At 38.0% G+C, this 17,963-nt stretch overlaps 1 protein-coding gene across 1 annotated transcript in view; it reads left to right on the top strand.

Annotated features, from left to right (window-relative positions):
- dchs1b (dachsous cadherin-related 1b) overlaps positions 1 to 17,963 on the top strand; it is a 95,823-nt gene that overhangs the window by 2,251 nt on the left and 75,609 nt on the right. Inside the window, exon 2 of the mRNA XM_042732587.1 lies at positions 7,727 to 9,550. Coding sequence (XP_042588521.1) covers positions 7,748 to 9,550 — 1,803 coding nt within the window. The 5' untranslated portion in view covers positions 7,727 to 7,747. The remainder of the gene's footprint in view (positions 1 to 7,726; positions 9,551 to 17,963) is intronic.

Raw genomic sequence — 17,963 nt, 5'->3', positions numbered from 1 at the left:
TGTGTAGGATTTAACGGACACACGAGCTGTCGAAGCATTCTTCATTGCAGTCTATTATGGCAGACACCTGTACCATAGATTTTAATGGAGCAAAGATCAATGTCCATTAGACATTATCAAAGACTATAGAAATACAAAGACGGTTCACTCTTATACTTATGAATAGGAGAAACTGCATCGCGTAATATGGTGGAATAGTCCCGCCTTCTAAATGAAAGAGCCAATCACTGATTGGCAAAGTCATTGCATCACTGCAGCTACCCTTAAAAGCTCCGGTTCCCATAGTAACATCTGTTCATTCAACACTGGCCTGTCAATCATTGTATTTGTTTTGCACATTATGATGATTGGACAATCTTTCGAATGGGTGGAGGTTTGCAACCATCTGTGATCCATATGACTGACAGTGCTTGTAATTAAAAATATTGCTTTACAGGGAGCCCTCGTTCGATAATCAGTGGACTTGTTACATATTTCATTTGACATTTATAAGCATGTTTCTTGCACAACGCTATTTGTAAATATTGTAAAAGTACAGTTATGAGCTTTGTCAATTAGCTTCACATTTGTTCAGTAGCTGTTTTTAGGGGGCAACATTGCAGACAGACACATATTTTAGTGATATCTGATACCTAATTCCCCTCTCGTGAAAGTTATAGGCTAACATTGACTGAAAAAAGCAACGTACATCTCCACATGTATTCAAGAACTGAGTTTGTTGCTCTAATATCCTAATATAATAAATTATCAGTACCAAATTAAATACAGAAGTGATCTTGGCTGCTCTGGAGCCTCTTTTTGTCTGCATCAGATCATAGCTGATGTCAGAAGCGCAGGGCACATGTGCACATGTGCGGCCTCAGCATGAGACGCACATTATAAGGCAGTAAAAGAAAGACTTACCCAGTGAGGGGGAGTCTGTTCATACTGTTGCCCATCAACACTTGGAAAGTGATCAGAGGCAACACATGGGGGGGAGAGGAGCTGTTTGATTTAATTAGAATAAGCCAAGAGAATAGGGTGTGTGTTTCAGTAAAAGGGGGACTTGAAACCATCTCCCACACATTGCTTGAGGATCATTACTGCAGCTTATGTATTTTGTATTTCACTGAATGATTGCTATTTGATATAAATGTGTATTTGCCACACTGAAACGCTAAGATTAGAATTAAGTTCTGATCTCTTTGTTGGTCCAGTGGAAACCACAATTAATCTGTATCCTGCAAACACCGCAGTCGGGAAGGAGAGAAATAGCCATTTTGCTGAGTGATTTCCCTGTCTAGATGTGAGATCTCAAGGGTGTATATCCATTTCTCTTTCCTTATGCTCTTAATTGAAGCCTTATAATCATCTCAGAATTGTTCTTTGCAGGAAACAGATTGCGTGCAATTCCATGCATTTGCCATATCTAACCAGAAAAAACATTTATTTTCTGAAGTTATGCTTGGATGTGCCACAGGCCGATTCTTACTCCTCCCTGCTTTGAGCGGATGACAGATATTCAACCCAGGCTTTTTGGAAATATGTGCCTCTGCCTATAATTGTGCAAATCCAAAAATGTACCTTTACAATACAATTCACTGTAGTTTTCAACTGAAATGAACACTAAAGACAGTACAATGGCAACTCTTTGTTACTTTTTACACAAATTTTGATTATGGGGCAGATAATTGATACATTTTCGCACAGTTCCTTGCACAATATTCAAAACACTTTTACAGTGAAAAATTAGTTAAGGCTGTACTTTGAAACAATTTTCATTCAGAAATAATTGCAAGTAAATAACTATAAAGAAATGGGAAGTAACACATTGAATTAAACATGAAATTTCATAAAAACGTTAAAAATGGAATTTTCTTGTAAAATGTATTTCAGTGATCTTTATTTTGCAAAATATTTTTTACAGTGTATTTTAGCACATGTTTGTATCATATACTGTAAGCAGCTCAATTTGTTTGACTTTTCTGATCTAGTAAACTTGCTTGGTAGCTCACCTAGTAAAGCACTGAGATGTGGATGACTCGGTAAAAGTTCAAAGACTAAATTGCTTTTGCTTTCAGTTAGGTTTAGGGTAGCGTTTAGTGTAGGTAGTACATTATTTTCAAATATGATAAAGCATTAACCCTTTTATCATCATTCATTGGACATTTCATTTTTAAACTGCCACAATATGCTGATATCAACCAACTTAAAAACGAATGTAGCCAGATTCACAGATGCATCTGTTTTGGATAAAACTGCACACTTTTAATGCCACTCACTGAACAATGCTCCTGAAGTATTGTGAAATGTGCAACTTAAGCAATTATTATATCATTTTGCATAAATGTCGTCACAGGCATGCAATTCCAATGAGCCTGGATTGCAGATATTATAAAAACAAGAATAACATGCAATTCAAAATTCTCTTACACTCCAAGATAGGTAACAAAAACTCTAAGTACACTTTGTGTCTGCAAAATGTTCTGTTTTTAATTAGCTTACCTAACCGTCTCTATTGTTAGATTTTGGAAACGGCTCCCTGGCACTTTGGTTACAGCCAAACCATTATATCTAAGTGCTCCAGATTGCGGCTTTTCTCCTGGGAAAGGATTCTTTTTTCCATCTATGAAGCTTATTCTTGCTAAGTCATTTGACCAGGTGGTGATCTACTCCTCTTGAGTAAGGTTACCATATACCCTTTCAATGTACAGTATATTTACTCTTATTTCACCTAAGCTGCTCATTCACTCAGTAATAATATCACTGAATTATTGACCACTACATTGAGAATGCTCCAAATGGAGTGTTCAGTGCTCGGTCTGTTTCTAAAAGCTCTTGATGGCGTATTTATTAGCGAACTTCAGCGTGGTGGCACTGTGGCTTTGTGACGTATTTTACCTCTCATGGCCAGTAATGGTAGCCATTCTCAAGCATCAGCACTGTCAAATGGACTGGAAACATGCATGCTTGTAGATAAGGTCAGAGTTTGGACAAGTTAGTGTAAAATTCTACTGAGGCACAGTTCCTTTTCCTTAATAGAAAGGTACCACCACTGATGGTGGGTTGCTTTGGGCGTAGGCCTCTTTGTAATTCTAATTTAGACTAGCATTTTAGCATTAACTAGCCCATTACATCTTAGAAGTAAAAACATTTTGGTAGTTTGTATGGGACACAAAATTTCTCATGAAATTGACACATCACTAAATCTAGTATTAAAATATTCCACCCAAATACAGAATATTTATTCTGTAGAATCTTAGAATCTGAAGCAGTTCAGTTCAGTGTTTTATCTCTAGCGGTCTTAATACCCAGTTTAGTGTGTATGGTGGCGCAGTGTGCTGTAACCTGGGAGACATGGGAACCTGAGATGTAGCATCTCAGTGTTCAACATTTGTTAAACAGTGCGTCACTGCTTATTAATAATTCAGAGATCTTGTCTCTCTCACCCACTCTCTTTTCCTGTTACATCTCATTCCTCGAGAAAGAGCACGCTGTATACCATACCCTGATCATAACAGGGAAGACCGCAGGTTGTTTCGTTTATTTACTGCAGCTTTCTCTTTCTTAGGGCAGCACACAGTGTGCTTGGAAGTTAGTGACAAAATAATCTTATTTTTATCTGGTAATCTAATTTTGTATAGGCTAAAATAATTAATATAATAATTGATGTAGTTGATATATATGATTTATCATTTATCTTGTATATATGTTTATATTTATTTATATAAAAAAATTAATAAATAAACCACTGAAAACTGAGTAAAAAAAACCTGCATAGCTTTCACCAGCTTAAGAGGGAACTGTGTGTTTGGGGTGTCTACCATGAGAAATGCTTCACCTGAACTTGTGGGGTCACTGCTTTAGCCCAAACCTTGTTATTTCTGGACTTGCCTCTGATTGGAGAAGGAAATTTGGAAACATTTCTACCTAGCTTTTTTTGCCACAGTGACAAACTCCATATTTCCAGTTACTTTCTTAGGAAACCTCATATCCTATTAAACCTATGCCACAGAGAGACCATAAAAACCAAACTAGCATGTGCCTGTGTGGAGAGAAATGTCCGAGAAATGTAATATATTACACCATTTCCTTAGGATTACATCATTGTTGTCCAAACTGGAGGACAAACTTTTCATTCACTCACCTGATGATGGAGCTTGTTTTTACTCGTGAGATCTTTCCTCGTCCCATGTTAGCTGGGGGTTTTATATTTTTCCTATGTAGTGCACTGGGGCTGGTAAACCTCCTGTGAACCAGTGGCAAATTCTCTAGAAGATATTTAGAGTTGGCATTGGGTTCAACCTTGAACTCACTCTTGATGTCTTAAGCTGTTTTGTTTAAGTGCACTGAGGGTCTTTACACACTGAAGAAATTAGTAGTAATTGCCCTCAGAAGTGTAATCTCGGTCTTTATTCAAACCCAGTACAGATGACAGCTAAAAAGCGTGTGTAGGCTACCATGAGCTTAAAGAGTGAGTCACTGGTAAAGCACGCTGATAAGGGTTTTTATAGGACCTCATAGCTTTAGGGTTTTACAAATGTACTATATGAATGGCTATCTTTGTAGAGAACTGAGCTTTAGTGTAGTGTAGTTTAATACCTTGATAGGGCACACAGATAAATGGGTTTTAACTGGATTTGCTTCAGGATTTTACATTTGACATTTCAATATTTGAAGCTTTTAAGGATTTGATATGTATAAAACTCAATTTAAATCTGTTTTTAATTTACAAAATGTAGAATATCTAAGAAGTTCCCCAAAAATCGCTGAAATTTGGAGTTTGTGGCAGTATTAAAAAAGAATTAACATTTGTTCATAACACACATACTTGCATTTTTTTTCTTTAATGGATGCTCATTGAATTAGTTTTAGATTCAGACAAATGATCCAACTGAAATGATCCTTCTTTGCTCATCTGTCACCTGCTTCTTCAGACTTAGCATAGCTCAACTGTCATAAAAACCAACTAAGCCAGACTTATATCAGTCAGGATCTTTTACTAAGACCCGCCTGCCACCTTCACCATTAAACCAACCAACTCCAGCCTCTTGACGACAGCTGGATGGCTAAAAGCAGAAAGCCCAAGGAGGTCTGGCACTGTGGTTGTCTAAATACTGAAAACTGAGCGGGAGTGAATTCCATACCCATTTAGTCTGCGGAAACTGTGGCAACTGCTCATCCGTATTCAGTCATTTCAGACCCATCATAAGCATGGGTTTTGGTGAAAGATTTTCTCATTCGTCCCTCAAATAGAGCCAAGTTTCTTAAACTGATATATCCTACTCTGTGATGGTTTCTGCCTCATTTTCATAGTTAATCATGAATGCAATCTCTTACCATTTTAATGTTTCTAAAAAAAATAATAAGACTATCAGCGTTTGAATGTTATGAAGAAGATTCTCAAATACTCTGTGGTCTGACATGACGCTGAGTTTGCCTTTGTGCCTATGCAGAAATACTGTGTGGTGAATTAGACTGCTGGCCCCCCACAGGTTTTCCTCAGACGCCTCTGTCAATCACTCAGTCTGGCCTCTGTTTATTCTGTGCGATCCTGATGGAGAAACCGTCAGCTCCTCCAGCCCCCCGACAACCTCTTTATGCTATGTATTTTAATAAGCCGTTAAATATAGGAATGAGACACATTGTGTGGCATTGCATTGTGGGCCTCCATGACCTCAGAATCTGTTTAAATTGGCTCAAAGTGGCCCCCAAGTGCCCCACAATCTCTGCTGCTTTCATTAGACTCAACATTGGGCCGACCACACTCCACAAAAACACCCACAGGGGGGTCTCCTGATCTTAGAACTGCAGGTTTGGGGTTTTAACCCCAGATAGAACAGATTTTTTTTTATTGATCCTTAATGATCACTTATATATTTCAAATCAGTTTCAACACAATCTGTGTGACTCCAATGAGATTTGTATTTCAGATCACTCATGCAGTACTGATGATCATTGTGGTCTTTTTCCAGGATGTCCTTGGACATGTGATTTGTGTGTTAGTGTGACCCTTTACATGACAGGCTAAGAACGTATCATATGTTAATGAAGGTCTTAGATCGTTGATTAGGACAGGCAACATGGAGCCCTGCCGGTCACCTGTGTTTGTGGGGTTAATTATTTGTAAATGCTAACCATTAGAGGCACCAAACAACTCAGAAGTGTCCATACACACAAGAATATTGGTTTAGGCTGTAGATTTATGTCTGTGTAGTGTTATCATTTGCGATAAAAATATTATTTAAAAAAAAAATTTGGTCTTCTACCTCTTTCACAAATCTGTTGACTCTTTGTGGCCACTAGAGGGAGCCTGGTTGAACAGCTTTGCAATGAATGAAAACAATCATGTGGTTTCATCTGGAGGGCTTCTTCCTTGTTAAAAAATGACACTGAAGTCCAGATTCAATATTTATATTCTTCCTTCAGTGAGTTATGTGCGTCTCACTGGAGAACTCTTAAACAGAACTGACAAGGACAAATTGCATTTGTAATCCACTTATGTATAGAGACCACAACGGCCCACAGTGATGATCTGCCATCATTATGCATTGAGGTTTGGATAATACAGACTTTACCAACAGCAACTCTAGTCATTGCAAGTGCAAAGACTCCTGAGGTTTGTTACGATTCCAGCCAAAGTAGTATAATTTCCTAATTGTGCTAGTGCACTTCTTCAGTGGCGTATAAAATATCATCCCAAGTCTGACCATCTGTAGCAGATTGCTTCACAGAGGATTCAGCCTTCACACATATGACAAGAGGAGAGATGCTTTCCAAACACATGCTCCAAACTCCTGTCTGGCCTTTTTGTCTGAGTAATATCATTCTCTCTGCTCAGAATTAGTGGCTAGGTTTTACTCTTTAATATGGTTTTAATAAAAACTAAAGATTTCTTAACAATCAACTGCTTTAATGTTTTTTGGGTGGTTTTGGTTTGAACTGACTGTAATATAATGTGAACATCCCAGCTAAACATTTGTGTTGGGATTGTAGTCAAGGAAGAAGGCCTTATCCTTCCACCTGGGGCCAGCTCTTTCAAATATGAATAATTCTGTGCCATATGCTATTACTGTTGGTACCAGAGTCTCTTTAAGCCATATATGTAATGTTCCAGGCAGCTATTTACAGTCATTCGAGTACAGCTGTTTATAATGACATTATTGGTTTATTATTATGTTCCAATAATAGTTTATTCTTTCAAAATAGGAATAAAAGGTCATATGTGTTCAAGACTGAATAAAGTTTTGCGATATTTAGCATTACATTTTCTTTCCTTCTTATATGTACAAGTGGCTTATCTCAATTTAATTTCTCTGATGGTACGCACTCGATCTAAATATGACTGGAAGGAAAATATATTTTCCATTAGGAAACAAATGACGATTAATTGCTCTTTTATGTAAAAACAATTCGCAAGAGTTGTGTATATTATTATATAGGATAATGTTTTGATGTTTTATACACTACATTATTAAAGCCGTTAAGGACTATCTGAAAATATCACAGATAAGGCACGTTACAATAATGGGAAAGATATGCAAGGCGTAGTGCATAAATACAACATGTGAAAGCCGCTTACTTTTTACTGCCCTGACTGGGGGAAGCCTCTCCTCTTTCTCATGCATTCCAGCTGTCTGTGAGAGGCAGTGAGGGAACTGTAGATCTGCATTGGTATCTATGTCATAATATTGTGCACTGCTGTGTTAATGCCATTGTGACAGTCTGCTCTTCTCCTGTTTTGCAGGTGTAAAGAAACCTTGGCAAGATGACTCTGTTTAATGGCTTTGGGAAAAACACATGTGGACAGTTCCGGATGTGGGTATTCTGGAGGCTAAGGATGCTTTTTGTGCTTTGTGTTGTAGTGGAACTGTTAACTGTAATGGTTGGCGGTGAGGGCACACCAGGTATTTTGGAGCTCCAGTTAGATGAGGAGCAACCTGCGGGGACAATAGTGGGCGACATTAGCGCTGGTTTGCCACCTGGAGATACAGCTTCTCTATACTTCATCTCTGATCATGAAGGCACCAGCATCAGCAGTGATCTCCACATCGATGAAACCACAGGCATCATCAAGACCGCAAGGCGACTGGACCGAGAGGAAAGGGACCATTACAGTTTTATAGCAGTAACTATGACAGGTTTCACAGTCAAGGTCTCCGTCACTGTAAATGATATCAATGACCATGCCCCGGCATTCCCCAAGAAGAAAGCCACTTTGAAGATCCCAGAGCAAACGGCAGTGGGAACCAAGTTTTCTCTTGAGCCAGCCACTGATGCGGATAAGGATCAGCTTACTGTACAAGGATATCAGATCAAAGAAGGCAATGTAGGACAAGTATTCCATCTCGAGACCAAAAGAGCAGCAAATAAAGTCCTTTACCTTGACTTGGTGGTCAATGGAGTCTTGGACCGAGAGAAGAGGTCCTCCTACTCCTTGGTGTTGGAGGCCTTTGATGGTGGATCTCCAAGGAAAACTGGTCAGATGACTCTTGATGTTTTGGTGCAGGATATCAATGACCATGCTCCGACTTTCAACCAGAGTCGATACAATGCCATCATCTCTGAGAGCCTTCCTCAGGGAAGCAACATCCTGCAAGTTTTTGCGACAGATGCTGATGAAGGAGACAACGGTCTTGTGTTGTACGAGATAAACCGGCGACAGAGTGACCCCGACCGCTACTTCGTCATCGACCCTCGCTCTGGAATCATTACGCTCAATAAGCTTCTAGACTATGAGGTGAGGAAGGTTCATGAGTTGGTCGTCCAAGCAAGAGATAATGCGAGCCATCCAGAAATCACCAATGCCTTCGTTACAATCCATGTGCGAGACTACAATGATAACCAGCCAACCATGACCATTATCTTTCTCAGTGAAGACGGCTCGCCCCAGATCTCAGAAGGTGCTCAGCCAGGCCAATATGTTGCAAGAATCTCTGTCTCGGACCCTGATTATGGCGAGTACTCCAATGTCAACGTGTCTCTTGAAGGAGGTGATGGGAAATTTGCCCTGACTACCAAAGACAGTATCATCTACCTCATCTATGTAGACCAGACTCTCGATCGGGAAGAGAGGGATTCTTATGAGCTTTGTGTCATGGCTACTGATTCTGGAACCCCACCACTTCGTGCAGAATCCTCGTTCACGATTCATGTCACTGATGTCAATGACAATCCGCCTCTCTTTGACCAACAGGCTTACAAGCAGACCATATCAGAAGTGGTCTACCCAGGTAGCTTTGTGCTGCAAGTGACTGCCAGGGACAAAGACCAAGGTCCCAATGGTGATGTCCGCTACAGCATCCTACCAGATAAGAAGACTCACGCCAGTTGGTTCACCATTGACCCCATCACAGGTATCATAACCACTGCAAACAAGCTGGATTATGAGACAGACCCAAAGCCAAGTATCAAAGTAGTGGCCACTGATGGAGGACGACCGCCGTTATCCTCCACTGCTCTGGTAGAAATAGACCTCCAGGATAGTAATGATAATGAGCCAGTGTTTGAAAGCAGTTTCTACAATGTTTCAATCAAGGAGAACACGTCAGCAGGGACCTGCTTCCTTGAGGTAGGAATGATTATGTATTCCTTTTGTTTGTGTTTCTGTGATTATTTCTCTGATAATTCAAGGCCATGATTTTTTCAGGTTTTGCAGTGCTAAATGTAACTGAAACTTTTACTAGGGCTGGGTATCCATCTCGATTTCCTTATTTCGATTATTGTAAATTAGGATTTACCAGTGCTACCTTTGGCTATAGCAGAAATAACTATTTTACATTCCATCCGATATGTCTTTAAACATAATTTAAAAAGTATTGCCTATATTTGTTTGGGTCTTTTATCTTATTCATGGTTGTGAAGCATTGAAAAATTTTAATTTCATTCACCAAGACAATTTGTAATTATGACACACGATTAGCAGATGCTATCCTCTCTTGCAGAAAGAGTTGCTTAGCAGATGGCAAAATTATGCTTGGTTGTTCTTTTGAAATGTTGGTTTAAGTCTGTTTCCATGATAATTGTTGCCACCATGTGGCAACTGGGCCAACTGTGTTCTCAAGCTGTTGTTACCCCTGTGGAAAAGAAAATGAAAGTTAGGGCATGTATTCTTTTTTCCTCTATTTTTCCCCAATAATAAGCAATTCCAGACTTCAAAGGACCTCCGTAATGTCCGTTTTCAACAGAAGCATCTGTTGAAAAATACCCTCCAGAACAAACTTTGTTAGATAAATACTGGAATTCCACATTGTTGCTGGTTCATTTAACATATATTTGGAAAGAGTCACTGGTCAGTGTTTGATGGAATTTGGTATGTGGGTTCACAGTATGGAGAAGAAGTGGGAAAGAGAGTGAAAAAGACAGATAGAGAAACAATAAGAGAGAAATAAGCTTTGCCACACACATAGAGGGATGTATACTGTAAATTCAGGAATAAAAAGGAAGCTGGAAGTGAACAATAGAGATCATATACAGTGAATCTTGGAAACAAAGGGATATTAGAAATAATTCTGTGAAACCAGAAGATATGAAAGTTTAGCAGAGAGCCATTTAATTAGGGCACACAGCAGCACAGTTGGTTTTTCAGTACCCTTGCAGTAACTTTCATTCCAGGGTATTTCCTTATGGTCTCACTGGACTAGGCTAGGGTTGTTTTTTGGTATTTTGGCATGTGAACCACCAATGGTCACTGGTTCTGATCCACTTAGTGACAGGACATGGCTAGTCTTAGTATTTTCTGGCCTAGACATTGTAGACTTTCAGTTAATTACTAAAACACTATTTGGCCCATTAACGTTTTCATACAACTGGAAACTTTGGAGTGGGCAATAATTTATTATAAAACTGAGGAGTGAATTCACTAAACAGTAGCACCATTTTAGAACATATTTCAGCACAAAAAGCATACATCTTATTCGTGCACCACCTGACATCTAGTTTAACCAGATCCTAAATGGACTTAAATTATGCTACAAACATGTCTCCTTTTTAAGTATATTATGATCATAATATATTGTGCCTTGTGCACTTTGCACTATTTGCCTGGCATAATTATAGTCACACTATTACAGATGTTTGTGTACATTTTCTGTTGACTATGGATGTAGAAAATCATCACATAATACTGAAGATCATTATATCCAAGATAGGGAATTGTGGCTTGCCTTTTGTGTTTAGAGTTTGCATAATCTTTCCTGAGAATCATAGTGAAACACACACCAAAACACACAGCGCACAGCAATAAATGCATAATTTCTTAGTGAATTTTAATTAATAGAGAAGGGATTTGTGTTTCGTTAGTGTTTATATAATAAACTGATGCTACATAATATACATTTTAGCACAACTCAAAATAAACGTGCATTTGTCTATAGGAAAGATGTTGATTAGTAGTCGTGAATGAGAGATTGGATTGATGAATGTATATTTTTAGTAGTTTAAATTTCAACCACTATCCCCCCAACACAAACACTCCAAAAACATGCCTGTTTAACTAAGCTTATCTATAGAATAGAATGGTGTATTATTTACACACTGCTGAAAGAAAAAACTGCCTTTTATTTATATTTCGGTTTCCTTTCTTCTCCCGTGAGTAATTTCTCATGGAAGCAGTCTGCTCTAGTTTTCTGTTCATTGTTCTGGCCATCTGACAGATTTCGTGAGTAGGGTGTGCAAACCAAACCCTGTTTGGGACAGTCCCTTTTATAGCATGTTGGGATAATAATGACCCTTCTGTATGTATTGGACTGCGGTCTCTCCACCCAAAGTGCTCATGTATCAACCTTTGGGCTTTTCCATTAGAACCATTGCACTTGCACTTTTACACTGATCTCAGAACAGATTTTGTTTCCATCAAAGTGTAAGAAACTGATTCCAAGCCAGTGTACATTGTCCACCCATTACTAAAACCAAAGGTCAGTTCCCTCATGTTCACATCTAATAATAAGTCTCTCACTTTGCGGTCTGATGCATTTAAAGTGTCTCTTATAGGTGGTCAGGAACATATAAGTTTAATTCAGAACAAATGAGAGAGAAATGGACTTACACCCACTCAGGACAAAATATAGACAAACAAATCACCCAGTGTCATCAAGAGCATATCATTCTTTCAGTATGTGCCTTGATTACTTTCACATTTGAGAGAATCTATAGTGTTTACGTTCTCTTCTCGGAGGAAGAAAGATCTTTTCCTGAGTCGTGCCTTGGCAGCTCAGGATTAGGTTGAACTGGACAGCTCTTCAGTGCCTAAAACAATTCATTTGTATCATATGGATTTATTGTGTGCTATGTCTTTCTTTTTGGCAGGGTAGAGAGTTTATGTTCACAGGTGCAGATAGTGTTACATTGTCCACATTAAACTGCAGAAAACACTTTTCTTCACCTGTCGGACCAATTGTATGCACCGTTGTGTTGAATGGGATTTTTGTCCTATAGACTAATCATGTTCAATAAACTGGGCCTTGGAGAACATCTGGACTGATGCTTGTAGAGGAAGCTACCTGGGGAACAGCTTCCTGTAACACAAGACTAGCCCCCTGGTGGGGGCCCGTTAAAAAGTTCCCCACCGGAAACGGGATCCAGACTGCGACTACCTACACATAGCTTGTGCCATTCGGCAATAAAGCACACAAACCTTTTTTATTGTCTGTAAATGGCGATAAATATCTATCGAGATGTGTTCCATAAAACCTCCTTAAAATTCCTTTTTTTTATGCCCAATAAACCCCTTTCTATTAAAGCAAAACAATTAGTGAAGTCACTAAACAAACACATCACCAGTTTTATAAATGTTCTTAATCTCAAATACGGTTTGAAATCTCTGTCCTGTGGATGTCATGGGGTGCCAGTATGCCTCATTTGTTCGAATTCTCACCCCATATGGTGTGAGGCATCAGCCTTTTCTTTATTTTCTCTACTCAGTTTTTCCAGAATTGCATTGTATTATCCAGTTTGGTTCCCTTCACCCTCTTGTAGTGAAATGCTTACATTATCTTTGAAACGCTTACACTATCCATTTTTTTGTATCGGTTTATATTACATATTAAAGTATGCACCCTAATTTCTCCCATTTTATATATTTAAATTACCTTATTTGCTGTCATCGACAGAATTAAAAAAAGAATAATTTAGTAATTAAATGTAGGCATAATCTTTAACAAATTTCAAAATTAATATCCATTTTGCATACTTTATGCATTTCTTCATTACATTTACCAGGTGCTTTTATCCAAACTGACAGAACAACGGAGCAATTCGTCAAGAGCCAACAATGTTCGTAATATACAATGCTAGGTTTATTAGATAACTAGATTAAGAAGCAAGCTAAATATAAGAAAAATAAGAACATTATTTTATTAATTTACTTATTTTGGGTGTTTGTGCATGTTGCATAAGTGCATATTCCATTTAAAACCAATTAAAAAAATTAAAAAAAAAAAAAATAAAAAAAAAAACATAGAGAGTTTAGAGGTCATTTCTTAAAAAAAAACAAACAAAAAAAATTTTTTGTAGTATTCCAGGGAGTCCTTGACTCCTGATTTCTCACGCCTCTATCGTTCCTTTATTTTCAATTCTGTTTGATTTTATTTCTCTCTATATTTTCCACACAGATTGTTTGCATTTCCTACTACTATTGTGGCTGTTCGACCTTCATTCATTTGCGAGCCTGATCTACACTGCTGTTGTCTCAGGGTAAAGCAGAGCAGCTGTGGCTGTATCTGGTGACATAGTGTTGAGACTGGCAAGCACAAAGGTTTCAGGGGCAGTGGTGCTGTTTAAAATCATCTAATTGAATTTCATGATGTGTTGAGATGACTATTACCATGTATGAATCCTTAGGGTCCAGAATGTTGCTGTTGGAAAGTTGCTTCACGGCACAGCAGGTGGTTGATGGCTTTAGAGGTGATGATTCCTTTGTGCGGTGAGGTCAGCATTTCAGATAATTTTCCCAGAGTGTCATATTTGATATAATAAGAGATAAAGATAAAAAAACAGCGATGGCCAATCATGATTGTAGGTAAGTAGAAGCCATCTGGACTTTTGCTGGGGATGGTTAGGTGTGATCAGGAATATTCTCATGAGATATAGCATTATAATCAAGAAATCCAGCTTCAGTCAAGACATAAAGTTGTCATCTGAGAGAACAAACAAACACAGCAGTAACAGGATACACAAGTTTGTTTAGCATCTCAACAATGTAAATCTGCAAACACTTGTTTTTTTCCATTGCTCATTTGTCTCCTCAGTATTATTATAGTTACTGTGACAAAATCTGAAATGTAGACAACCGCAATTTTCCACTGTTGTGTCTTTGTTTTGTTATGTCTCACATGTATAATTCTTTGTGGTCAAAAGGAGATTTCACAGCAGCAATAATCAAAACATCAGACACACCATATCATATCAGACGAATGATAATAATTACAACATGGCAAGTAAGAATAATTAAATACCATTTAAAACTTTAACAGAAGCTAACTTTAATCCTAATGATGTTTCTCAGCTTAGTAGGCTATAACTCTGCCTCTGTGGACATGGTTTAGCATGGAAAAAAACAGTTTTGCCTGCCTTAAAGGGATAATTCACCCAAAAATGATGTCACATGAACTATTTTAACAATGTCCTTACTACCTTTCTGAGCCTAGAACATGGTAGTTGCATTGCTGTCTATGCAGGGTCAGAAAGCTCTCAGATTTCATTAAAAATATCTTAATTTGTGTTCCGAAGATGAACAAAGGTCTTACGAGTTTGGAACAACATGAGGGTGAGTAATTAATGACAGAATTTTCATTTTTGGGTGAACTTTCCCAGAACTTAATTTTATCTATTCATTGTTTATATGCAAAATAAAGAAGAAACTTCAAGATTTGCTTTAAACTTTGCATGAAAGTTCTTTTTCCTCAGCTCCTACTCTCATGAAGCAGTGCTCAAACATATTATTTTGCATTTAACTTCAAATATTTTCTAGTAAATGTCATTTTTTTTTTGCTATACATGTACTGTCATTTCTTTATTTGGTTGCATCATTCGCAGTGCTTCCATGGGCTGTGTAGTTCATTGCCTAATAAAAGATTTTAAGTACACAGTCTTGAACCTTTTGAGATCTGCAAAAATTTTAAGAATCCCTATGGAGAAAATAAACAAGAAAAACTCTTGAAAACAAGGCCACTGAAAAATGTCAATTATATTGGGCTCACCATGCAGCTGTGATTAAGAATTTAACCTTCATTCTTTTGCGGAGCACAAAAGATGACATTTTGAATAAATGATATGGCAGAATCTTCACTTTTGGGTGAACTGTCCCTTTAAGCATTTCTTCAACAAACACCCCTCAGTCTCTTTCCCTCCTGCTAGCTGCCGCTGTAGTTCAAATCTGCTTAGCAAGTTTAGATCTCAGTGCTGCATGGGGGCAAAAATGCATCCAGTCTAATGAGGCTCGAATAAAAGCGATTAGAGTTTAGTGAAAAGAAAATTAGGAGAGGCGACTAGAGATGGGTAATTGCTCACAATCTGCCTTTATTTCACACATACACTACTAGCATTCAAATGCAGTTCTCACTCCTTTCCCCTTAATCTTTACTTTCTATTTCAGACTAGTCTCGTTCTTTAAATCTACGGTGTCCATCCTCCAAAATAAGCAAGCCTTTCCCTCCCTTTTTTAAGCCTTTTCCATCAAAGAGCTCAGATGAGTGAAATTTAATTACAAGGTTACTGTGCGCACCAGACGCAGCCAGTAATAATACCTGCTGTATTGGTTTAATGAACAGGTTGAGGTGAACAGTCCATTAAAGCCAGGTTGGATTAGAGCATGAACCACAGCATGGCAGCAGTAATCTCTACTTCTTTCTCTCACTCCATCTTTATAGTCCTAAACAATTGCCTTTATAAGCCGACATGCCAATAAACATGGCACATATACACACGGTGCCATTAATTGTGGTCGCTCTAACCCATCCTTGCTTTGCAGACTGTCAGGCACCTAGATTATCCCTCCAACACACCCAGTAATCTTGCTGTCACCCTGGTGGTCTCTTCTCTGACCTCCATCCCACTCGGTTGATGCTCTGCCAGCTTGACTGTTTGAGATCTCGCCACTTTTCTGCCACTCATTGAACCCTCTGGCCTTCACCCTCATTTGCAGGACTGTTATTTCCCTCCATGTGCTGCCATTACATAATGCCCTGTCAGTATTTTTAAGGTTTGTTTGCATTACTTTTAAGAGGCTGTACATTAACCTGAGGTTTTTGTTTGATGGGAAAGGGAGCTTACTGCATTTTTCCAAACCTCACGCTGAGTTGATTCATCTACCCTTGGCAGGGTTTGGGTAAACTTGTTTGAGTTGGCATCCAAGCGTGGCTCTGCGAGATTTAACTCTGTGAAAAAGACCCTGACTTACGAGGAGAAAGATACGGAGGTGCTTCTGCTCAAAATTCACACACTGTGCCTGTTTTATTCCACTCGAGCGGTCATATTCATTCGGAGTGACTTATAATCAAGGTCTTAGATCAACGCTTAAGTACTGATTCACGTCAAATAACATAGAAAATTTTAATAAAATTCATAGACATCATATAAGCTTAAAAAATCTTTAAAAAAATCATCATTCATTTAAAAATCTCATTAAATCGTAAAAATGGCTTTTAATCCTTCATGGCCAATACAGTGTTTGGCCCATTTGTGTAGTTGTCTCAATTTGCTCATTACTCTTTGACACAAATGTTACAATGTGTTTCTTATCCTACCGTTCAAAGTGGTTTCAGTTGGCATGGCCCTTTCTTTTCCAGTCCACGTTTGTTTCAGATCAAGAAAGGACGGCCTCTGCAGGCCCATTGAAAATACCTTGGGCTGTAGAGCCTGGAAAAGTAAGATTGTCGACCTCACGTCTCTGTTAGGGTGATCAAACTTGTGCAGGACTCTTAAAGGTTTTACAGTGAATATGGGAGAGAGTTCCAGTAGCTGCGTTCAGTCTGTGTGCACCAGGCTTTATGTCTGCTGTCACTCATCGACTGGAAGGAAAGAGACATTCATTTGAATTCATAATGCCTTTTCATATGGAGCTCTTGCTTACAATGGTAGTGAATGGGGCCAATTTAAGGGAGGTTTAAAAACTTGCTCTACTGTCCAAAAGTATGGGGTCAGTGAGATGTGTGTGTGCTTTTTTAAGAAATGCATTAAATTAATAAAAAATGCTGTAAAGGCTTAAATTGTTACAAAAAATAAATAATAAAATAAAATAATATAAATTCAACTTTCTGTTCATCAAAGAATCCTGAAAAAATCTATCACTGTTTCCAAAAAACAGCAGCACAACAGTTTTCAGCATTGATAATAACAGGAAATGTAGCAGCAAATCAGTACATTAGAATGATATCATATCTGAATAATCATGTGACACTGAAGACTGGAGTAATGGATGTTGATAATTTAGCTTTGCATCACAGGAAAAAAACAAAACAGCTGTTTTAAATTTTAATTAAATTACTGTTTTTATTTTCAAATGAATGCAGCCTTGTTAAGCAAAGATTCTTTAAAAAAAAAACTTAAAAATCTTGCTGACCCCAACCCCAACATTTGAATGGTAGTGTATTGTTTTATAAAAGAACTTGCATTAATCCTTATGTTAAAAGTTGTGTGTTATTGAAACGTTACATTTAATTTTTTTGTGTTTGGTCATTCTCAACATTTTACAGTTTTAAGGATTACGTTGTCTTAGCAACAAAGTTGTAAAATTGGACATAACTTACTACAGAGAAAATGTTAGTAAGTGTTTTTCCACATTAATATCATGTTAACACATGTATAGTCAATGTCTTGTGGCTGTGATATTGAAATAGTGAGTGATTTAATGTTTATAAACTGGCCCCATTCACAAGTGACTTATGGTAAACCAGATTCTTTTTTAAAGAAAAGGAGGGATAAGTCAAAAATAGTTTTTGTGGTAAACAACATTATCCCTCAATTGGTTTTATTTGATCTTAACTTGT

Source organism: Cyprinus carpio, chromosome B10 (assembly GCF_018340385.1).
Source record: "Cyprinus carpio isolate SPL01 chromosome B10, ASM1834038v1, whole genome shotgun sequence".
NCBI classification, from domain to species: Eukaryota; Metazoa; Chordata; class Actinopteri; order Cypriniformes; family Cyprinidae; genus Cyprinus; species Cyprinus carpio.
Note: the sequence above shows the minus strand (reverse complement) of the source record. Positions and strands in the feature narration are given on the sequence as shown.